The 25000-nt window shown below is 36.3% G+C and overlaps 2 protein-coding genes across 3 annotated transcripts in view; both read right to left on the bottom strand.

Moving 5' to 3' along the window:
- The window catches only part of gpr184 (G protein-coupled receptor 184), a 24330-nt gene extending 24201 nt beyond the window's left edge, over positions 1 to 129 (bottom strand). The window contains exon 1 of the mRNA XM_061972095.2: positions 1 to 129. This exon is cut by the window's left edge and continues 839 nt beyond it. The gene's annotated coding sequence lies outside the window, so the exon portion shown is untranslated.
- Positions 130 to 16650: 16521 nt separating this feature from the next.
- The window catches only part of prkd2 (protein kinase D2), a 52703-nt gene continuing 44353 nt past the window's right edge, over positions 16651 to 25000 (bottom strand). For both annotated transcript variants that reach the window (XM_061972817.2, XM_061972818.2), the window contains 4 exons: positions 24791 to 24889; positions 20067 to 20334; positions 19886 to 19971; positions 16651 to 17643 (listed from right to left, as the gene is read on the bottom strand). In XM_061972817.2, the coding sequence (XP_061828801.2) occupies positions 17440 to 17643; positions 19886 to 19971; positions 20067 to 20334; positions 24791 to 24889 (657 nt within the window). In that variant the 3' untranslated portion in view covers positions 16651 to 17439. The remainder of the gene's footprint in view (positions 17644 to 19885; positions 19972 to 20066; positions 20335 to 24790; positions 24890 to 25000) is intronic.

Here is a 25000-nt window from a genome sequence, read left to right as displayed (position 1 = left end):
ATTTGGGGCAAGGTGTTTATTTGTAGGAATTGATAGATCTGGTAATTTATTGAGGATTTAAACATTTTAGTTTTTTAAATTGGAAATACATATTTGTATTATTGCTTTAATTGTCAATCTACAATTAATATTTTACCTGATATTTTTTATTTTAATATTTGCAAAGTTATAAAATTTGTATTATATTCTTTTTCTTTTACCTAAATTTATTTGGGGCGAATCATTTATTTGTTGGAATTTATAGACCTGTTACTTTATTGAGGATTTAAAAATTATATTTATTTGAATTGGAAATACATTTTTGTATTATTGCTTTTATTGTGAATCTACAATTAACATTTTATTGGAATATTTTATTTCAATATTTGCAAAGTTATTCAATCTTTACTATATTCTTTTTTTTCTGATATGACAAAAAAGGGTATTTATTTGGGGCGAGGCATTTATTTGTTGGAATTGGTAGACCTGGTAATTTATTGAGGATTTTAAAATTGTATTTATTTTAATTGGAAATACATCTTTGTATTATTGCTTTTATTATCAATCTACATTTAATGTTATTGGAGTATTTTATTTTAATATTTGCAAAGTTATTTAATTTGCATTATAATCAATATTTGTTATTTTTTTCCTGATATTACCAAACAGGGTATTTATGTGGGGCAAGGTGTTTATTTGTTGGAATTAACAATAGCCCTGGTAATTTTTTGAGGATTTTGTGATGGTATTTATTTTAATTGGAAACACATCAATATTCACAGCACTTCACTTTTTCCACATTTTATGTTATAGCCTTATTCCAAAATGGAATACATTCATTTTGTCCTCAAAATTCTATAGACAATACCCCGTGTGAAAAGTTTTTTTTCAGCTTCACTATTTGGATCATTTAAATACAGTCCAGGTCAAATTTGAAGTAACACTGTAAATAGTCGTTTTCTCGGACTAAAACTTGTGGCTGCGGAATATCTGCACACATCAGTGAGACCTTTTTTTAAACTCTTGAGCAATGTCAGGTGACAAAGTGTGAATGTTTGTGACTTCACAGCTGTCATGAATGTTTACTCCACACTTTGGCGGATCGGCCGCAGACTTATCGTGCACGCCTCGTCTCATAAACACAAAAAGAATCCTGGTGAGGTACGGAGATGCTTTTAATAGCTACAAAAAAACGTTTGATATTTTTAGTACATGACATATAGTCAGAAGTGACACGACGTATAGTAGGGGCGTCCTGATACAACTTTTTCCACTTTCGATACGATACTGATATTGCAGCCTTTAGTATTGTTCGATAGTGATCCGATACAATATCAGCACAAATCACACATTCTTGTAATTAGGGATGTCCGATAATGGCTTTTTGCCGATATCCGATATTGTCCAACTCTTTAATTACCGATACCGATATCAACCGATATATACAGTCGTGGATTTAACACATTATTATGCCTAATTTGGACAACCAGGTATGGTGAAGATAAGGTACTTTTAAAAAATAATAATAAAATAAAATAAGATAAATAAATTAAAAACATTTTCTTGAATAAAAAAGAAAGTAAAACAATATAAAAAGAGTTACATAGAAACTAGTAATTTGTGAAAATTAGTGGACCAGCAGCAAACACAATCATGTGTGCTTACGGACTGTATCCCTTGCAGACTGTATTGATATATATTGATATATAATGTAGGAACCAGAATATTAATAACAGAAAGAAACAACCCTTTTGTGTGAATGAGTGTAAATGGGGGAGGGAGGTTTTTTGGGTTGGTGCACTAATTGTAAGTGTATATTGTGTTTTTTATGTTGATTTAATAAAATTTTTTAAAAAACTATACCGATAATTTAAAAAAAACGATACCGATAATTTCCGATATTACATTTTAACGCATTTATCGGCTGATAAACATCTCTACTTGTAATATTTTGTAGAGTGGATTGTAAGAAGCTAGTAATATCACAACAATGGTATGTATAAAAACACTAACCTATTCATTATGGATTTACGAAATACTTAAATTAAAGTGGAGTGGTAATTGTTTTTGTCAACACCTACTGCCCATGATAATTGATTACGTTAAGCTCATAATGTCCACATCATTTGAACAGACTGTTCAAATGATGTGGACACGTTTGTTACTGGATACTCTCATACGCTTCTGCCTTGGAGTCTCTGTATTTGTAAGTAATATGCAACTATAATTATTTCATACATGACAAATGAGTTTTATTGTTCGATTAAGGACGTATGTTTAGCTTGTGTGATTAGCTGATGCAAACTCCTTTTCAACACGCTTCCTGTTTCCAACGTGAACACGCTTCCCGTTTCAGATGACCGTTTCCTGTTTCACACGTCACTTCCCGTTTGGCGTTTGCGCGCGTCTGACTGACTGTTTTCGACGTGGGGCTGCCGAGTTTGACGATCACCTTGTGCAAAACCAGCACATCTTTTTTGGCTTCGCTGTGTCACTGTGCCGTGACACTTGCAGTTTGCGTCGATCGGTGCAGATGTTTTCATAAATGAACATTTGACAAAGAAAAATGCTGACATCGCAAGGATCGCACGACAACTTAAAAGGCAAAGCAAGATTCAACAAACCTTTGTAACGAACTGTAAGATCTTCATCAAATTAAATGGGACGCCGGAGGAAGCTAAAGTCTTGGTGATAAGGAAAATAGAAGATTTTGATAAGTATTGACATTGATGCAGTACTTGGTATCAATGTAGCTTTGTGACTTCTACTCACATCATCTCAATGCTACCCACACCAAGAACACAGACCACACCAAATATTGATATGGACATGTTACAGAAGATGCTACAACATCAACAAAAAGAACTGGACACGTGTCATCAACAGAGACTGATATGGACTGTAAAAAAACGAATTATTTTACCTGTGAACAATATGAAAACAGTGTAAAATCAGAAGATAGTCTATTAATAATACATTTCAATAGTCGAAGCATGGACACTAACTTTGAGGCTATCAAGGATTACTTGAAAGAATTTAGTCATCCATTTACCATTATGTTTTATGTATTATCACATGGTTCAACAATGATAAAGGTATTGATTTTAGTCTGAATTACTATGAATTAAGATACATAAACGGAATAAATAAAATAGGAGGAGGGGTCGCATTGTACATTCGTAAATCTGTTACATTTAAAGTTTTAACAAACATGACCATAGCAGTCGATGGATTATTTGAATGTTTAACAGTGGAAATCCTAAATGACAAAAAGACAACTATCTTCATGAGCTGTGTATATTGGGCACCTGGTTCAAGCATAGAAACTTTCAATGAGTGGATGGGTAAACTATTTTCCTCTGTGAACCATGAAACCATATTTATCTGTGGTGATTTTAACATTGATTTGTTAAACTCAACCAAGCAAAAACATGTTTATGACTTCATTGGCACAATGTACAGCTTGTCTCTATACCCAACCATAACCAAACCAAGCAGAATAACAACACAGTGCCACAATCATCGACAACATTTTTACTAACATTATGGGAAATCAAGTCACCAGTGGCCTATTTATATGTGATATCACTGACCATTTACCGTATTTCCTTGAATTAGCGCCGGGGCGGTAATTAATTTAAAACCTCTTCTCACTCCGGCGCTTACCAAATGCATGCGGTAAATTTAGGCCTGCGTTTATAAATTTGAGTTTGATGTAAGGATACCATCATGAAAAGCACATTTAATTAAAAAAAAACGTGATTATGGTCTTACCTTTACTTATAAATGAAGTCTATGCGCCGCTCCGGCTGAACAAAAGTATCGATAACTTGTTTATAGAAGTCTTCCTTATCTTTCTTCAGTTTTAAAAGTCTCTCTGTCTCGATGGAGATCTTCCTTTAATTATTACCTCCTGCTTCGATTGAAAGTCCAGTTTAGAAAACTGTTGTTGTCACTTCTTCTGCAACCGAGTAGTTGCAAGAATGATCCCTGGGATAACTATAGCGCCCTCTACCACCATGAGGCGGGAGTCATTTAATGACTCATATTTGACACACGCAGCTATATTAATAAAACATTTTTACTGTTCTTTTTAGCATATTCAATAGCTTGGACCTTAAATCCTACTGAATAGCTCTTTATCTTCTTCCCTTTATGCGATTTTAAATTATTGAAATTAGCCTCCTCCATTTTGAAAAACGATGCCTTGAAAGGTGAAGTGTCACTCGTGACGTGACGAGTCGACCCGGCGGTAAAACGAGGCATATGATAATTATTCTGCGAAACGAGTTTGACCCGGCGGTAAAACAAGGCATATGCTAATTATTTTGCTAAACAAGTTTGATTCAAAGCATGCGCTAATTATTTTGCGAAACGAGTTTGACCCGGCGGTAAAACAAGGCATGCGGATAATATATACCCGGCGGCAATTCAAGGAAATACGGTACATGTTTTTTGCTTTACATGACTGTCACATCAAGAAAACCAAAGACACTATGGCAAAAATCTCTAAACGAATAACAACTGAGGAAACAATCTGTGCCCTAAACAATAGTTTAGCAGTTCAGGATTGGACTTCAGTATACAGAGAACCAAATGTGGACAGTGCTTATTGTAATTTTAGATATCTTTACTTCCCTGCATAATAAACATTGCCCCGTGAAAGAATATTTTATAAAAGGAAAAAATAAAAATAGCCCTTGGATCACAAAAGGGATAATTAATGCCTGTAAAAAGAAAAACAATCTCTACAAACTTTTCATCAAAATAAAAACAAAAGAAGTCGAACAACGATACAAGAAGTACAAAAATAAATTAACTGATATTATAAGAACAAGCAAACGATTATATTATCAAAAAAAACTATATGAAAACAAAAACAATATAAAAGGAACTTGGGATGTTTTGAATAGTCTAATCAAACAAGGATATTCAAAGTTGACATATCCTGACTACTTTATTGATGAAAACGATGAAGATTATAATATGAGTAATGTAGTGAATAAGTTCAATAGTTTTTTTTGTAAATGTTGGTCCTTTCTTTCTTTAGTTTATTTCGAACATGAACACACTTACAGCATAATACATCACGCAATTTCATATCATTTCATTTTACATCATGCCCGAAAAGGAGTAGGAAGAAGCAAAGCTTATTTAATCCTACACCTTTCCCACTTCAGAGCGTTTACAAATATATAGAATCATTTACTGACCTTTTTATATAATAAAATAACATCTATGAATTAGTATACACAACAGTTTTGTAATATTTAATTAATTAATTCAGTCATTATTAACATACTGAGATGAAGAATATCTTATTTTTATTAAGGTTGAAAGTATTTCTCATAGTTCTTCTTCTTTGTACTTTGTAAGCACTATTCATTTGAACAACCTCTTAAACTGGATCATCTGAGTACAATGTTTAACTTCTTTACTTAATCCATTCCATAATTTAATTCCACATACTGATATGCTAAAAGTTCTAAGTGTTGTACGTGCATACAAATGTTTTAAATTACATTTTCCTCTTAGGTTATATTTCTCCTCTTTAGTTGAGAAGAATTGTTGTACATTATTTGGTAGCAGGTTATAGTTTGCTTTGTACATCATTTTAGCTGTTTGCAATTTTACCAAATCACCGAACTTTAATATTTTTGACTCAATAAATAAAGGGTTTGTATGTTCTCTATATCCAACATTATGTATTATTCTAACTGATCTTTTTTGTAACACGGTTAGCGAATGTAGCGCACATTTGTAGTTATTTCCCCACATTTCTGCACAATAACTCAGATATGGTAATACTAGCGAGCAGTAGAGAATATGAAGTAATTTTTGGCCCAGGACGTATTTTGCTTTATTCATTATTGAAATGTTTTTTGCCACCTTATGTTGTATATTTTGTATATGAGATTTCCAGTTCATTTGGTCATCTATTAATACTCCCAAAAATCCTAAATTGGCTGTTGATATCCCAGACAATGGAGATACAAAATCAACTATGAACAGAATTCTTCGTCATTCTTCCTCTCAGCTACAAATGAGCAGGAAGTGACAAACATTGTGCGAAGTGTAAAAGTAAGTGCTCCACTGATTGCCATGATATCAACATGATACTGGTTCAAAAAGTTATACTGAATATTGTAAAACCCTTAACTTATATATGTAACCCATCATTCCACACTGGCTGCTTTCCAAGTCAAATGAAAATGGCTAAGGTAACTCCACTCTTCAAAAGTGACAGCAAACATACTTTCACCAATTACAGACCAATCTCTCTTTTGCCTCAGTTCTCAAAAATCTTAAAGAAACTATTTAACTCTCGACTTGAATCTTTTCTTGAGAAGCATCATATAATTAATGACGGTCAGTATAGCTTTAGGTCCAAACGAACAACCTCAATGGCGATAACTGAAGCTATTGAAGAAATGACTAATGCACTGGAGCATAAAAGATATGCGGTTGGTATTTTTATTGATCTAAAGAAAGCCTTTGATACCATTAATCATTCAATTCTACTAGATAAAATGGGAATATATAGAATTAGGGGGCTGGCTGGTGACTGGTTAAAAAGTTATTTAACAGGGAGGGTACAGTTTGTAAAAATGGGTAAATTTTTATCTGATACTCTTGGCATTGCTTGTGGTGTCCCCCAAGGGTCCGTGTTGGGGCCAAAACTGTTTAATGTATATATTAATGATATGTTTAATACATCCAAAGTACTGAAATTTATACTATTTACAGACGACACAAATATATTCTACAGTAGTGATGACTATAATGAGCTCATAAATACAATAAACACAGAACTATATATAGTTAAAAAAAAAATGGATGGACACAAATAAATTATCTTTGAATATAAATAAAACTAAGATAGTGATGTTTGGAAATCGCAACATTACGTCTGAACAGAAAATAAGTATTGATGGTACCCAAATTGAAATCGTAAATGAGAATACATTTTTGGGAGTAATAATTGATAGTAAACTATCATGGAAACCTCATGTCAGACACATTAAAACAAAAATATCCAAAAGCCTCTCAATTATTAACAAAGCAAAACTATACCTCAATGAAAATGCACTCCGTACTCTATACTGCACCTTGGTACTCCATACCTTACATACTGTGTTGAAGTATGGGGGAATACTTACCACAACACAATTCATCCTCTGATCATATTACATAAAAGAGCAGTGCGGATCATTCACAACGTTGGTTATTTAGAACATACTCATAATCTGTTTATGCAATCAACGTTGCTCAAATTTCATGACCTTGTTAAATATAATACATTAATAATCTTATATAAAGCATTTCACAAATTATTGCCGCCTAATCTACAACGTTTTTTTAATAAGACGAGTGCAGGCTCATAACTTGAGAGGCTTTGGATATTTCTTATTGCTGAGAGCTCAAACCACTCGTAAACATTTTTGTGTGTGTATGCGGAGTAAAACTATAGAACAAACTGGACTTACAACACAAGCAATGCCAAACTATTAATCGATTTAAACTATTATACAAACATGGGGTCTGGTTCAAATATAGAGATGAGGGTCTTTAATTTGACCTGCTGCTGTACTCTGTCTCAAAGTGTTAACATGTGCTCAATGTTTCCTTACCATTGTTGCTATGTTGTCTATTACCATTGTTGGTATATTCATTATTCCTACATGGTTGATACAAATTATTGTTACAGTGTAATAATTATTGTTACCTGTGGTAATGCCACTATGATACAACATCTGTATTATAATCCTTGAACAAAGTAAGAGTGAAACTCATGTGAATAATCACTGAATGGAGAACTGGGGGTGGGATTAAATAATTTATCTTCTTCCCACTCCCTTTCAGGCAAAACTGGACAGACAATCATGCATTACATACTATACATTACCTTTTGCACTATATTAATTTATATTATTATGTGTTGTCAACGTTGTACTTTTTTATGTCATTGCCTGAAATAAATAAATAAATGAAAAATTAAGGGGCCGCTTCGCAAGTGAGGCCACTTGTAACAGTGAACCATAAATAAGCATAAATATATCATCGCTTCATGATATTATTGCACAATTGCCTATGCATATTATTATTTTACGTACAAAATGATGGATAATTTCCTTTGAAATCACAAGTCAAAATGACAAGACATTTATGTATTTATTTGTATTTCACTAAATAATTGTAAAATGGTGGATATATAATAATTGTTAGTTTCATGATCAGATAATAGTTTAAAAGTTGCCCTCCGTGCTGAATAGAAAGGACAAATACATTTAGTTAGAAAAATAAAGTACTTTATTCACGTACGTGATTTCCAGGCTTATAAAATGATGTCTTCAATTTGGCCCCTGTGCTATATAGCCCGGTGTTTTTCAACCTTTTTAGAGCCAGGGCACGTTTTTGCGTTGAAAAAATGCGGAGGCACACCACTAGCAGAAATCATTAAAAAAACGAAACTCAGTTGACAGTAAAAAGTCGTTGTCACAATTGTTGGATATGACTTTAAAGCATAACCAAGCATGCATCACTATAGCTCTTGTCTCAAAGTAGGTGTACTGTCACCACCTGTCACATCACCCCCTGACTTATTTTGACATTTTTGCTGTTTTCCTGTGTGTAGTGTTTTAGTTCTTGTCTTGCGCTCCTATTTTGGTGGCTTTTTCTCTTTTTTTGGTATTTTCCTATAGCAGTTTCATGTCTTCCTTTGAGCGATATTTCCCGCATCTACTTTGTTTTAGCAATCAAGAATATTTCAGTTGTTTTTATCCTTCTTTGTGGGGATATTGTTGATTGTCATGTCATGTTCGGATGTACATGTCTTTGTTCCGCAGTAAGTCTTTGCTGTCGTCCAGCATTCTGTTTTTGTGTACTTTGTAGCCAGTTCAGTTTTAGTTTTGTTCTGCATAACACTGATATAGCCTACCATGTTTACCTGTTATAAATGACTTTACTGAAATACAGGTGAAAGAAAACTTGTGTGCGTATTGGAGGACATTTAGACGTTAACTGTTGTTGTGCACAGTGCACACAAGGTAAAACAGCTTGTACCGAAGACTTTAGACGCCAGCACAAATAATGCAATACTTTCTTTTTTTTGCTGATGCCATATCCAATTTCAGTATCGGATCAGGAGAGCTCTAATGCATTGTACAAATGTTTTATGACATGACGTTGCAGTATAGCAACATACTAATTTTCCACTGGGGACAATCATTGCACCAAATAAAGTGCAACACAGCTTTTGAATGTTTTTTTCAAAGGATCTTAAAATGTAGCAGCATTACATCGTATGCTTTTTGTAAGTACATTTTACAGCGTTGAAAGCTAAAGTTGTCTTTTTAAAATCATTTCTCCGTACCGTGCATTTGCAAGACAAGTAGACATGCATTGCACTTATGTAAAATGTGACAAATCTCCACTCTGCCGTCACAAAACGGCTTTTTCTGCAGTGGTTCTGCCATTTTCCAGAAAAAAGTGTTTCCCACAAATGACTCACATTGAGAGGGCTAACTGAGTGCAAGGACAAGCTCAGCAGCCGCCGCAGCCTTTTAGCGTGCGTAATGGTGAAATGGCAAGAAATTGTCCCTGCAGGAACTTTATGATTGGACCATGACGGGTGAAGAGCATGTGTGATTGTGATGGACATAGATAGGAGTAAAACATGGGAGTTTTTATCCCGCAGTGTGGATGAAATACTTCTCAGCTTCACTGGAAACTGAACTTCAGCCACATTCCAAATTAGGGAGGTTCTTTGTTATTCTCTTATCTGTCAGCTCGAATAAATTATTCCTATCTTCTGTTACACCCAAGTGAGTTAGTAAGTAAGTAAATTGTATTAACAAAATATAGGTGAATCCAAACAACAATTCAACTAAAACAACAGGGGCAACACCATAAAAAGGATAAAAAAAATCGTATTAAAAATGATAGTTAAAGGGTGCTTTAACTAAAAGCTTTACTAAAAAGAGAGCTTTATAAAGACAGTACTGCAGAAATGCACATGACGGAAACATAATTACGATGGGAATTTTTTAGCTGTGTCAGAAAAGATGTAGCACATTTGTGGACAGACATCCCACACACAGCTCTTTGCACGCTACTGTCTCCGAGTCAATGAACAAATCTCATTTCACAGCACAACATGGAAAGTCTAAACATTTTCCACTAAGGGATAGTGTTTTGTGAATTAAATATACGAAAAGCCATTTAATTTGTTTATGCCAGGTATATTGATTGATTGATTGAGACTTTTATTAGTAGGTTGCACAGTGAAGTACATATTCCGTACAATTGCCCACTAAATGGTAACACCCCAATAAGTTTTTCAACTTGTTTAAGTCGGGGTCCAAACAATTAAATTGTTTTAGGGGACACATATCCAGAAAACTCAGGGTGCCGGACTTCTACATTCACTATTTGTCTAATTGTAATATTCCATAGAACCAGCGTCCACTACAGTGGATGTTTGGTTTTGGTCTACTTATTTTGTCAGTTACAGGAGCGCTCTTTTGTTTTGAGAGAGCTTCTGAAAAAAGCTAGTCAAAGATCATCTATGATAACACTCTCTTGTTTTTAGGAATCTGCTGCAAAAATGTGAGTCTGAACTAAACTTGCAGGCTACCAGTTGAATAGCCGAAAATATGAACAAGAGAGGACCTGAAATGGAACCTTGAGGAACACCACTAGTAAAACTAGAGGATTTAAACCAGGTGTGTCAAACTTATTTTCATTGGGGGCCACATCACAGTTATGCTGCCCTTGTAGTAGTGAATAATATCTACATTTTAAATTGCTTCATTACACAATTATTCATTGTTATATATTTTTACGTACACTGTATTATATGTAGATTTTAGAGTAAAGTTTAGCTGCCGAAATTTTACCATAAAATGTACCATGCTTTTTACAATGTATACTGTAAATGTAAGTACCACTGTTTTACTGTAAAATCTATGGTCATTTTTACGGTGCATTACTGGAAAAACAATATTACACATTTTTTGGTTTGTGTTGTTAAGGTAAAATTCTGGCAACTGAGCTACCAGTTTTTACTGAAAAATAATTTTTACATTGTACAATTTGATGGATAAGTTGCTTCAAAATAATGAGTCAAGCAGATATTTAAGTACTTATTTTGATGTTTGGAATGTGTAATAGTATGGGGACGGCATGGCGTAGTGGGTAGAGCGGCCGTGCTAGAAACCTGAGGGTTGCAGGTAAATGTCCGATAATAACGGCTTGCCGATATTATCGGCCGATAAATGCGTTAAAATGTAATATCGGAAATTATCAGTATCGGTTTTTTTATTATCGATATCGGTTTTTTTTATTTTTATTTTTTTATTAAATCAACATAAAAAACACAAGATACACTTACAATTAGTGCACCAACCCAAAAAACCTCCCTCCCCCATTTACACTCACTCACACAAAAAGGTTGTTTATTTCTGTTATTATTATTCTGTTATTAATATTCTGGTTCCTACATTATATATCAATACAGTCTGCAGGGATACAGTCCGTAAGCACACATGATTGTGGGTGCTGCTGGTCCACTAATAGTACTAACCTTTAACAGTTAATTTTACTCATTTTCATTAATTACTAGTTTCTATGTAACTGTTTTTATATTGTTTTGCTTTTTTTTTTATTCAAGAAAATGTTTTTAATTTATTTATCTTATTTTATAAAAAAAAAAAGTAAAAGTACCTTATCTTCACCATACCTGGTTGTCCAAATTAGGCATAATAACGTGTTAATTCCACGACTGTATATATCGGTTGATATCGGTATCGGTTGATATCGGTATCGGTAATTAAAGAGTTGCACAATATCGGAATATTGGATATCGGCAAAAAGACATTATCGGACATCCCTAGTTGCAGGTTCGCTCCCCGCCTCTTACCATCTAAAAAAAATCGCTGCCTTTGTGTCATTGGGCAGGACACTTCACCCTTGCCCCCGGTGCCGCTCACACCGGTGAATGAATGATGAATGAATGATAGGTGTGAATGAATGATGGGTTCTCACTTCTCTGTGAAGCGCTTTGAGTGTCTAGAAAAGCGCTATATAAATCTACTCCATTATTATTAATATTATTATTATTATTATCATTATATAATATTTGTTGCAATATTAGATTAAGTTTCAAATATATCGTGAGATCGACAGGCGGATCGGTGCGGCGTCTTTAGTAATGCGGACGCTGTATCGATCCGTTGTGGTGAAGAAAGAGCTGAGCCGGAAGGCAAAGCTCTCGATGACCTATGGTCATGAGCTTTGGGTCATGACCGAAAAGGACAAGATCACGGGTACAAGCGGCCGAAATGAGTTTCCTCCGCCGAGTGGCGGGACTCTCCCTTAGAGATAGGGTGAGAAGCTCTGTCATTCGGGGGGAGCTCAAAGTAAAGCCGCTGCTCCTCCACATCGAGAGGAGCCAGATGAGGTGGTTCGGGCATCTGGTCAGGATGCCACCCGAACGCCTCCCTAGGAAGGTGTTTCGGGCACGTCCGACCGGTAGGAGGCCACGGGGAAGACCCAGGACACGCTGGGAAGACTATCTCTCCCGGCTGGCCTGGGAACGCCTCGGGATCCCCCGGGAGGAGCTGGACGAAGTGGCTGGGGAGAGGGAAGTCTGGGCTTCCCTGCTTAAGCTGCTGCCCCCGCGACCCGACCTCGGATAAGCGGAAGAAGATGGATGGATGGATGGATGGGTTTCAAATATATGACATTGGATACAGTACATGTAATTTTTTCTTCAAAATAGAAAGTTGACTACATATAAAAACAAATAGACGCATAGTAATTGCAGGCCTTTGCGGGCCACATAAAATGAGGTGGCGGGCCAGATATGGCCCCTGGGCCTTGAGTTTGACACATGTGATTTAAACAAATGACGACTGGCTGCATCTGAAGTAAACAAGCTACAGCTTACTTACATACAGTACAGGCCAAAAGTTTGAACACACCTTCTCATTCAATGCGTTTTCTTTATTTACATTGTAGATTGTCACTGAAGGCATCAAAACTATGAATACTGAATAACTGAAAACATGTGTTATATTCCAGTTTCTTCTAAATAGCCACCCTTTGCTCTGATTACTTTTTTGTGCACTCTTGGCATTCTCTCTATGAGCTTCAAGAGGTAGTCACCTGAAATGATTTTCACTTCACAGCTTGAAGATCATCGAGAGAATGCCAAGAGTGTGCAACGCAGTAATCAGAGCAAAGGATGGCTATTTTGAAGAAACTAGAATATAAAACATGTTTTCAGTTATTCGGTATTCATAGTTTTGATGCCTTCAGTGACAATCTACAATGTAAATAGTCATGAAAATAAAGAAAAAGCATTGAATGAGAAGAAGGTGTGTCCAAACTTTTGGCCTGTACAGTAAATCACACCATGAACTGCCAAAAAGGAGAGTTTCAGTCATATAAATCACAAGTTTGGACCCCAGTCTTCAATGTTTGAGGTAAAATGTCAAGGCAAGGATGTGTTTACAGTGATCCAAGTTTCTCTATACAACAGGAGCACTCCAGTGTCTCTAGGAATTTACTGCAAAAAATGTTTGTCTACCAAGTTTTGAACTGAACTGTCAGGTTTTGGTTTTGGGTAGGAGTAGAGTTAGGATCAGGCCTACGGTTAAGATTAGGATTTGCGTTTAAGGTAAGGGTTGGGGTTTGGGTTAGAGCAGGGCCATTCAACTAGTGGCCCAGGGGTCAAATCCAGCCGTGGAATGACACCATACCGGTCACCCCAAGCTCTGTTCAAAACTTGGGAGACCAAAATTTTGCAGCAGATTCCCAAAAACAGTAGAGTGCTCCTGTTGTATAATGGAACTTGGAACACATTGGCTTGACATTTGAACATCCATGGCAGTAGACACTTGTATTATTGTATTTCACTTAATAGGAGAACAAAAATACTGAAATTTGTAACTGACAAAAGAAATAGACCAAAAACAAATGTCCACAACAGAGAATACTGGTTTCTCAAAATAGGGAATAATAGTGAAGAGAGAAGTTCGTCCTCTGGGTCCTTAGAATAATGGGATTGTGGCCCCTGGAACAATTTAGTCAAATAAAGCTAGAATTGATGCATTCACTAGGAAATAAAAGTACAAAAGTTCCAAACAAAGCACATCACAAGGTTATCTTTTTTTTTTTATCAGTTAAGTTGTTGTGAAGCACTGTGCTGCCGAGCAAAGAGTGTTGTAAATGTCCTTTCATTACAAAAACACAGCTAGTGTATTTTGAGTCGCTTGACATTTGTGAGCGAACCGAATGTGTATTTATAACCTGCTGCTGTAATTAGCCTTTGGACTTTTTCATAGACATCACAATGAGCAGCTACTAAAACAGTACTAGTAAAGGGAACAGTGACTAGAAAAAAATAGTACTTTTGATCCATGTGTACTCTATTCTGCCATTTTGATCGACAATGGATATTTCCAAGAGCTATTTGAAACCATCCAACACTCCCAGGTATCATAAAACGCTCAGTGGTTGATATTTATGTGCCATCATCACTGCTGCTTGCTTAGTATTGATTCATTCTAATGCTTATCGCGGAAAATGCACGTCTGCAGAAGTACCATGCGCTGATGACAAAGGTGGCGGCACTTGAAAGTGACATCAAGAGTGACCTAGATGTCAATCAACAAAAGATTGCGAGTGTTCTTCCGCTACAAAAGCGGACTTAAGTGTGCTAATCACAGCGTGGGAAACAATACACGTTCTTCACCTCTTCACCGCCAACTCCGTGAGACGAGAAAGGATTTTGTCTTGGATACCTCGTGTAGTACGCGCATGCATTTGCACTTGTATGAGGCCAATATTGACAGAGATCATAAGAGCTCTGCATCATTTGAATAAACAAATCTTCTTGGCATTAAAGAAAGCATGTGCGTGCATGCTTAAGAAAGAATCAAATGCAGAGCAATCATACAAGATGTTTTGTAAGAGCTTGGATTTTTCACTGGTTGCGTGGTGTAGGGTTCAGATTGGGGTTGAAATTAAAGGATTAACAGTTCAGAAGTTAGAGCTAGGGTTTGAGAAATAGGGCTAGGGCTCGGGTTAGGATAAGAGTGGGGTTAGGTTTTGGATTAGGGTGATTAAGGTAATGTTGTTTGGGTTAAGACCAGGGTTCCCAGGGTTAGTTTTATGATTAAGTCTAGTGTTTAGGATAGAATAATGACTTTTGGAGTTAGGATTAAAACTAGAGTCACGTTTAGGGGAGGGGAAATGGTACCTCTTAGGTTTTGGATTGCGGTATGGGTAGAGTTTAGAGATAGGGTTCATGTTAGGGGTTTTAAGGCAGGGGTGTCAAACGTACGGCCCGCGGTCCAACAGGTTTTATCCGGCTTGCGGGATGAGTTTGCGAAGTATAAAAATGAGCCGAAATTTTTTTAATGAAAGAAACAGCTGTTCTAAATGTGTCGCAATAGCAATTATTTGTATCTTTGTAGATATATGTACGGCGCTGCTATAAGTAGTTTGTCTGCATTAGCGCTTATAATAACAATATCACTAATACTTGGTCATTATTCAAGTCACGAAATGTAAATGGGGATTTTTGGATGGTTATTTATTAGGTTTTATGAGAACCCAACCCATTGGCTTAATTGTAAACTGACTTTTATTTACGTTTATTCCCGAGTTAGAATGCACAAAAAAACCCATCCGTCATCATGTCTCTCATAATGATTATGAATGATAGGGGGGGAAAAAAGAAAAAAAGTGGAGTTCCCCTTTAAGTTTCTTACAAGTATAATTATCAGTATAGGACGAGGAATAGCTAAACATGCAGAGCTCTTAAATGTAAACAAAGGTGGGCACGGCGATACATTAATTGACAGTAACAATACCAAGTACAAGGTTATGAAAAAAAAAAGGTTATTTCCATACGTATTCAGTCTGCACTGTAATTTTCACAAACTTAAGCATTGATTTCCATAGTATATGGTCAATACTACCTGGGATAGATCAATATTTGTTATTATCAGAAATGTGTCGTTTTTGTTTTTGTTTACAAACTCAAGAAATAAGTCTCTTAAGTTAACACAGGAGGATTTTTGGGACAAAAACATTTAAATCAGTCAATAGTAGGAATTTTATTAACTTTGTATATGTGTAAATTGTGGCAAAGAAATAAGGCTTTGAAAAACCTATTTATGTATATTCCAGTTTCTAATGTTGTTATGCCGTTCTACATGTTTATTCACATGCTCCCTATTTTAAACCCATGATGGTAAGTGTACCACACTTGAAGAAGCTAGGCTGTAAATGTTGAATCATCTGCGAGTCTCATTTAGTTGCACTTCTTGGAGTTCCCCATAATTTATACATATTTTAATAACTGTTATCAGATACCAGGCCACTTCTGAACACCTTTCACAGAATTGTACCATTTCGCCTCTGTCACTTTTGTACCTAAGAACAAAATGATTCAGTCAACTGAAAGCAGAAAAACCTTCACCAGGGCATTAAAAACGGCACTTTCTTGCTTTGTCGATATCTAATTTAGGAAGGAAAACACTTTCATACAAATAAATGCTTTCTTTGTGCACATAATTAACCTTGTCTGGATGTGTGGAGATGTCAGCTAAATAAAAGGAGAAAGATAAACATTAAAGACTGACACAACTAAGCTGCCAAAACATGCCAAGGTGATGTCTTTATTAGAACCACTAGTTTGTATTTGTCATTGCATGAATAAAAGGACACAACTAAAGTGAACATTTCTGAATGTTTGTATTGTGCTACGACGCCGAGCATCTCACTCCAAACATGTTGTGTACACTAGATCATGCAAATAATTGACTACTGTAATAAAAACACTATGTTTTACACTGAGTCAGTATCATTCTACTACAAGGAAACATGCAACCTGTTAACATGATCATCAATAATCAAAGGCCATACCAAAGATATTCTTGCTGTTGAAGAGTGCTATTTATATATTAAAAGGTATAAACAGGAAATGGAAAACAAAAGTGCTACTTTAGAACATTTCAGAGAGTTTCTATAAGAGTGTGGCTTGCATTACTTACAGGAAGACGTGCCGTCACCCAATCAATAATTCCAGTTGTCACCACAGGACGTTTATGGACGAGCTTTTGTGGAAACAAATTGCCACCGCAGTGCAGGTTTTTAGTCACTTGAAAGCACTTATTTACGCAGGAGCTGCTGCTAGTTTTCATAATGAAGGAGGGCTGTGATTTATGTCATAGTAATAACACTAAAATCAATCTGGGCAAACTACAGCATTTTCACTCTGTTGTTTCTCCACAAAGTGCCGAAGAACTTTGGAGAGAGATTTGAATGCTGAGAGGAAATTGGATTTGAACATGAGTGCTGGCATGCAGCTGATAATGGTAACGACTGTAAACAAACACTGTTAGCTGAACGTCACTCCTCACCTTCCGCTTTCTTCATTCTCTGCGGTCAGAGGATGCTGACCCGCTCGGTGAGGCCTTGCATGTCTACATCGTCCTTGCAGTCCCCTTCGTGGCCGCAGGTGGGCGCCACCAGGTGGGGAGTGTAATTGTGGGCGAATGTTTGCCAGTGGCTGTCGTCGCTCTCATGAGTGATGTAACGCTCGCCCAGCTTGGTCTCCAGCTCTCGCAGGTCCAGCCATGTCTGATAGTCCTGCGTAATGGCGGGCGGGAATAAAGTTACACTGTTAGAAGCTTTGGAATTTGATCTAAAGTTGAAAAGGGCTTTTAGTGCATGGTTGGACAATCACATTACAGGATGTCTGTATGAGCGAGGGAACTCACTAATCCTTTTGTGTCATTTTACTTGAAAAATATGTTTATTTTTTAAGTTGTTTTTGTAATAAAAAAACATTACGTTGTTTAATTAAGATTTTTTCAAATTGTCTCAACCTGACACCCACATTTTCAAAGGTCATTATGTCCTGACCCACTTTTATACAAGTCAGAAGAAGCAAATGTATTTAAATATCTTCAACCATCTTTTTCAACATTAATACACATAATTACATGTTCAAAGTAGGCATGAAATCTATATCGCGATACATATTGCAGTCTTCTGCAATAACATACAGTCGTGGTCAAAAGTTTACATACACTTGTAAAGAACATAATGTCATGGCTGTCTTGAATTTCCAATAATTTCTACAACTCTTATTTTTTTGTGATAGAGTGATTGGAGCACATACTTGTTTGTCACAAAAAACATTCATGAAGTTTGGCTCTTTTATGAATTTATTATGGGTCAGAGAACTTTCCTCCAGAAGGTCTTATCTTTGTCCATGTGGTGTCAGATGAAACAAAAATTGAGCTGTTTGGCCACAATACCCAGCAATATGTTTGAAGGAGAAAAGGTGAGGCCTTTAATCCCAGGAACACCATTCATACCGTCAAGCATGGCTGGTGTTAGTATTAAGCTCTGGGCATGTTTTGCTGCCAATGGAACTGGTGCTTTACAGAGAGTAAATGGGACAATGAAAAAGGAGGATTACCTCCAAATTCTTCAGGACAACCTAAAATCATCAGCCTTGGGCGCAGTTGGGTGTTCCAACAGGGCAATGACCCCAAACACATGTCAAAAGTGGTCAAGGAATGGCTAAATCAGGCTAGAATTAAGGTTTTAGAATGGCCTTCCCAAAGTCCTGACTTAAATGTGTGGACAATGCTGAAGAAACAATTCCATGTCAGAAAACCAACAAATTTAGCTGAAATGCACCCATTTTGTCAAGAGGAGTGGTCAAAAATTTAACCAGAAGCTTGTGGATGGCTACCAAAAGCGCCTTATTGCAGTGAAACTTGCCAAGGGACATGTAAGCAATTATTAACATTGCTGTATGTATACTTTTGACCCAGCAGATTTGGTCACATTTCCAGTAGACCCATAATAAATTCATAAAAGAGCCAAACTTCATGAATGTACTACTTGTAAGAAATAGCTATTTTGCCGCCATTGTGGCCAGAATTAGTGATTTAGAAGCAGCTTAACACTGTGGATGGACTTTAGCCAAATTTGTCAAATTTGTGGGACACAGCTAGAATGTGTCCTCAACATGCATTATTAGTATTAAAAGCTCTATCATTGGCCAAATGTATATCACTTATATCATATATTGTCAACATCGTGCAACTCTACTCCAAAGTGCATTTTGCAGAAATGTATAAGGGTATTGAATTAAAGAAACAAGGGACATGATGCATGCATATAAATCATAAGTAAATTAACTAACAAAATTGCATAAACAGAACCACAAAAGTAGATATTTCACCTATAACTGTGCAATGACTAAACACATAAGAGGAGATGACCAAAATATTGCCCTAATTGACATAACAAAATAAATAAACTAGTCAGGCATTGGTTGTATGTTAAACATTTAAATTTAACTTCTGACTGCCTGCGACCTCTGAGAATTATTGGTAGAAATAATCAAATGTGGGACTTTGCCATCTCCTAAAAACATCCTATTTATATTCATCATGTCATAACTGGCCACAGTTTACCAGCATTGACTTATGGCATTATAATATCAGGGTATATTACATTTTAAGCACTCATACACTACGACAAAGGTGTCGAGACACACTTCTTAATCAAATTAATTAAAAATGTAATATTTGGAGTAGATGCCTTATTACACCACTGAATTTGAGTTATTGCACTTAGCAAGATCTTTGGGACCATTATCAATTTTGTTGCTCTTTCAGCATAATTGGACCCCTTTGCACAAAGCAAGGTCTTTAGATGAGTTTGGTGTGGACGAACCTGCTCCGAACCCTGACCTTAAACAAACACTTTTAATTAGAATGAAGAGTCCCAAAAAAGATGGAGGCAAGCAGTTGCCATATTCAAAAAGCAAATGGAGCCTTAATAATTGCATTGGTTATGTTTGTGTTACCTGTAAGTAAGCGTGGCTGAGACTCTTGTCAACACTGTAGCGCTTCCTCATTTTCACTTGCAGCAGATTGTTGATCAAGTCAATGGCTGTGAAGCAAACGGATCGTCTAAATAAAGTTTGTTCCAGTATATGACACAGATGTAATCCCCACTTTGTGTTTACAACTTGCAGCTGTGTTTACCATCATTAGAGAGCTGTTTCCAAGGGTTGGAAGGGTACATGAAGGCAGCGTTGTGTATCTGGTCGTTGATATCTTCATCCTCGTTAAAAGGAAACGTGCCGCTGAGGCTGACGTACATGATGACGCCCACAGACCACATGTCCAGAGAGCGGTTGTAGCCTTGGTTCAACAGGACTTCCGGCGCCAGGTAGGCCGGCGTGCCGACCACCGAGCGACGGAAGGACTTCTCCCCGATGATTCGGGCAAAGCCGAAATCGCACAGCTTCACCTGTGAGAAGAGCAGAATGGACGTCAGATATGACGTGCAGGTAAAGAGATTCAACTAGCGGCAAATTTCATCCCGAGTTCAGTTGGAACAACTCACATTTCACCAGTAGATTTGTATAAAGGAGAGTGCTCCTGTCATATAGAAGATCTTTGACTACCATATTTGCAGTAAAGCGGACATATGATGAATTTCGTCTTTTCTGACTTATAAATGTTGGATACTCGTGTTGAACAATGCCAAAGTGTCATGTCACAAGGTTCATGCATTTTGGCCTGAGCTTGCATGCAGTTTTGGATGCCTCTGTCCACGGGGTATTGCAGTATTATGACATCACCATGAGGTGGACGTACTTATTTGGACATTAAGTAAAGCTCTCAGCCAGAGGAGGACGAGCTCCTCTCCCTCTGCAAAAAAAGCTAAGATAGAAGTATTATTTTCCTTTTTTATGCAACTTTGAATCAATGGGAGCATGTGCAGGTGTACCTAATGTTGTGACTGGGTGAATTCATATGATTATGAACAAACAGGGCATAAAAGTGACTGAGAATTTTGTTTTTACACCAAAGTATATTCAATACATACATAGACCAGAGGTCTTCAACAGAGATTCCGCAACCCCTCAGGGGTCCGCAGAGCTACTGCAGGGAGTCGTGAAATTTTTGGTTCATTAAACTTTTTTTTCCCCCCTCATTTTTTTTTAAATTCCTCCTGCAATTTTTCCACAAATTGAAATGTCTTTAAATATGTACACATTGGTGTATAAATGGCAGTGATATGGCTACTCTACTCACTGGACCTTGCAGATTAAAATTTAAGACATGAATAAATAATTGTACCCCGGCTACCGCCCGAATGCAGCTGAGATAGGCTCCAGCGACCCCCCGTGACTCAGTAAGGGACAAGCGGTAGAAAATGGATGAGTGGATAAATAATGATACTGTATTATTATAATAATCTTAGCAATTAAGATAGCTTACTATCATACTTGCCAACCCTCCCGAATTTTCCGGAAGACTTGCGAATTTCAGCGCATCTCCCGAAAATCTCCCCGGACAACCATTTTCCCGAATGTCTCCCAATTTCGAGCCGGACCTGAGTGAGGACAGCCTGTCGTCACGTCCGCTTTTCGTGCCGGCCCAGTCACGTTATAACATCTACGGCTTTTGGAGCTCAGTGCGCAACTGCACACACAACAAGAAGGAGACTTTATATACAGTATGTCTCCGTTATCCATAGGTTTATCTATAACCCATAAAATAGGCAGGCATGCACGGAGCTATTTCTCAGCGTATGTTTATTCCAGCCGGCACGTTAATACACTGACACACAGTGTCAGTGTATTAACGCCGTAATTTTGAAGCAATGCATTCCCATCATGCATTGCTTCAAAACTACGGCAAGTAGTAATGTCCAAACAAAGATAGTTACAGAGAATAGAACGAAGATGGACTCACTTCTTTCCTGCAAATTAAATCACCTATGCTCCTTCAACGGCTGTGCTACTGGCTGCATTATTTATTATATATATATATATATATATATATATATATATATATATGAAAGAAATACTTGAATTTCAGTGCAAATTCAAGTATTTATTATATATATATATATATATATATATATATATATATATATAAAAGAAATACTTGAATTTCAGTACAAATTCAAGTATATATTATATATATATATATATATATATATATATATATAAATTATATTATATATATATATATTTATATAAAAGAAATACTTGAATTTCAGTGCAAATTCAAGTATTTATTTTATATATATATATATATATATATATATATATATATATATATATATAGGTAAAAGCCAGTAAATTAGAATATTTTGAAAAACTTGATTTATTTCAGTAATTGCATTCAAAAGGTGTAACTTGTACATTATATTTATTCATTGCACACAGACTGATGCATTCAAATGTTTATTTCATTTAATTTTGATGATTTGAAGTGGCAACAAATGAAAATCCAAAATTCCGTGTGTCACAAAATTAGAATATTACTTAAGGCTAATACAAAAAAGGGATTTTTAGAAATGTTGGCCAACTGAATGCCAGACCCAAAAACGCAGAAGAGTTGAAGGCCACTATCAGAGCAACCTGGGCTCTCATAACACCTGAGCAGTGCCAGAAACTCATCGACTCCATGCCACGCCGCATTAACGCAGTAATTCAGGCAAAAGGAGCTCCAACCAAGTATTGAGTATTGTACATGCTCATATTTTTCATTTTCATACTTTTCAGTTGGCCAACATTTCTAAAAATCCCTTTTTTGTATTAGCCTTAAGTAATATTCTAATTTTGTGACACACGGAATTTTGGATTTTCATTTGTTGCCACTTCAAATCATCAAAATTAAATGAAATAAACATTTGAATGCATCAGTCTGTGTGCAATGAATAAATATAATGTACAAGTTACACCTTTTGAATGCAATTACTGAAATAAATCAAGTTTTTCAAAATATTCTAATTTACTGGCTTTTACCTGTATATATATATATATATATATATATATATATATATATATATAAAATAAATACTGAATATATATATATATATATATATACTGTATATGTGTGTGTGTGTATATATATATATATATATATATATATATATATATATATATATATAAATACTTGAATTTCAGTGAATTCTAGCTATAAATATACTCCTCACCCCCCCTCCCCTCCAATCTCCCGAATTTGGAGGTCTCAAGGTTGGCAAGTATGCTAACTATTAGCGCTTAAGTTGCAATCTAGCGATTAACGCCGTTAAATGACAGCTAGCGATTAGCGCTCTAGTTGCCAACTCAAAGTATTATATTTTAGTATTGCACAATAACTAGGGATCAGTTTAATTTAAAACCCAGTTTTTAACAAGATATATACGTTGGGGTCCCTGCTGCATCTCTCCATCAGTTTGATGGAGTAAACACCCCTGATCTAGACCACAAGGTAGTGTTTAAAATGTAGATTAAAATCATCATCGGTCCATTTTAAAAGAGCAGGAAGCTCCTTTTATATCGAGTATCGTATGTGGACTCAGACAAACTACCTCTAGGTCAGGGGTGTCCAAACTTTTTGACTGGAGGGCCGCATTGGGCCTAAATGATTTGGCAAACAAAGTGACTATATATTATTATCATATAATGGATGTATGATTAATAATTATTATAATTGGTTATTAAGAGTATGTGAGTGAAAGTTCGACCCTGACCTTGTTTACTTCCGTGACAACCTCCTTAAAGCTTTTTGATCAATCAGAAATATCAAGCAGCTAAAATGCGCCAAACATGGATAAGTGTGGAGGGAGCGTTTTACATGTTTCTCATCATCCCTTGTAATGAATGGGTGTAGTTTTAATGTTGATTGGACATTTTTTTATAATATCTACAAAGTTCAATGGGCAGGATGGGTTATGTGTGACCATGTTTGTTGAATTTTTGAGCTGGTTGAATTCTTTTTTTTCTGCACTAGGGAAGGGTGTTTGGATTGGGTCATAAAAGTGAATGCTGTACACAATAACACACGGTGAAACATGAAGGCAAATTACAAAAATCACCCACGGATCCATATATAATAATAATCCATATAATATCACTTTTCTGAAGAACAGAACTTTGTTGTAGAAATCTGCTTCTGTGTCCCTCTCTGACACTCTGGTCTCAGGCTGGCTGTTGTAAACAAACCCCGCCCACTCTGCTTCTTGCCTGTCTGCTTGGAGCTGATGTGAAGTAGATTACCTTAATAACTCTTATATCACTCAAAAGCGCAGAATCCAACCATTACAATTAGAAAAATGCACTCCATATCATATTGGCGGATCCAGTTTCGATGGTAAAGGTTTAAAGCCAGCAGGCCGGATTGAAAAGCTTAAAGGGCCACATACGGTCCGTGGGCCATAATTTGCCCATGCCTTATCTAACGTTTTAGACTTTCAACTGTAATTGAGACTCAGAAATGTGATACTACAACAAGGTATAACAACTGGACAGCAGTTATCATTATCAGCTCATGTTTAAATGTTACAATGATCATTTTATTTCATCATCAAAAACAATTCATATTTATGAACACACACCCAAGTACCTAAAATTGCTACCAGTATTGATGACCAGGTACAGGGAATTGGTATCGTATCGATTCAAATGTGGCGGGTATCCACTCCTAATTGTAGCATTAAAAAAATGTGGTCCCGACAATCATTTACATAAATAGCCCTGGTATCATGCCATAATTGGGAAAACTACCCCTTTGAGTCATTAACAGCCCCGACAGAATATGCTGTGTTGGAGATGTGCTCTACTGATTGCACTCCCAGTTGCTCGTAACATGACCATAAATGAGTGGAATATAATTCAGCAGTATAACATACTTGAAATAATTTAATCTCTAAGAACGAGAGCGTTGTCTGTGTGATTTCCTACTTGGGGGAAGGGATCAGCAGAGGCAAGCAGCACATTCTCGGGTTTGAGATCGCAGTGGACGATGTTCTTTAAGTGCAGGTGTCTCAAGGCTGCAAGAATCTGCACAAAAACACAGGATGTGGTTGAGCATGGGCTGAAAGTGGAAACCACAGGCAGCATGCAAACACGCACTAGTGGACAAACATAAATAGTAGGGCTGTCAATGTTAAT

Source organism: Nerophis lumbriciformis, linkage group LG17 (assembly GCF_033978685.3).
Source record: "Nerophis lumbriciformis linkage group LG17, RoL_Nlum_v2.1, whole genome shotgun sequence".
Taxonomy (NCBI): domain Eukaryota; kingdom Metazoa; phylum Chordata; class Actinopteri; order Syngnathiformes; family Syngnathidae; genus Nerophis; species Nerophis lumbriciformis.
The sequence above is the reverse complement of the archived record's forward strand: the minus strand, read 5'-3'. Positions and strand labels throughout refer to the sequence as shown.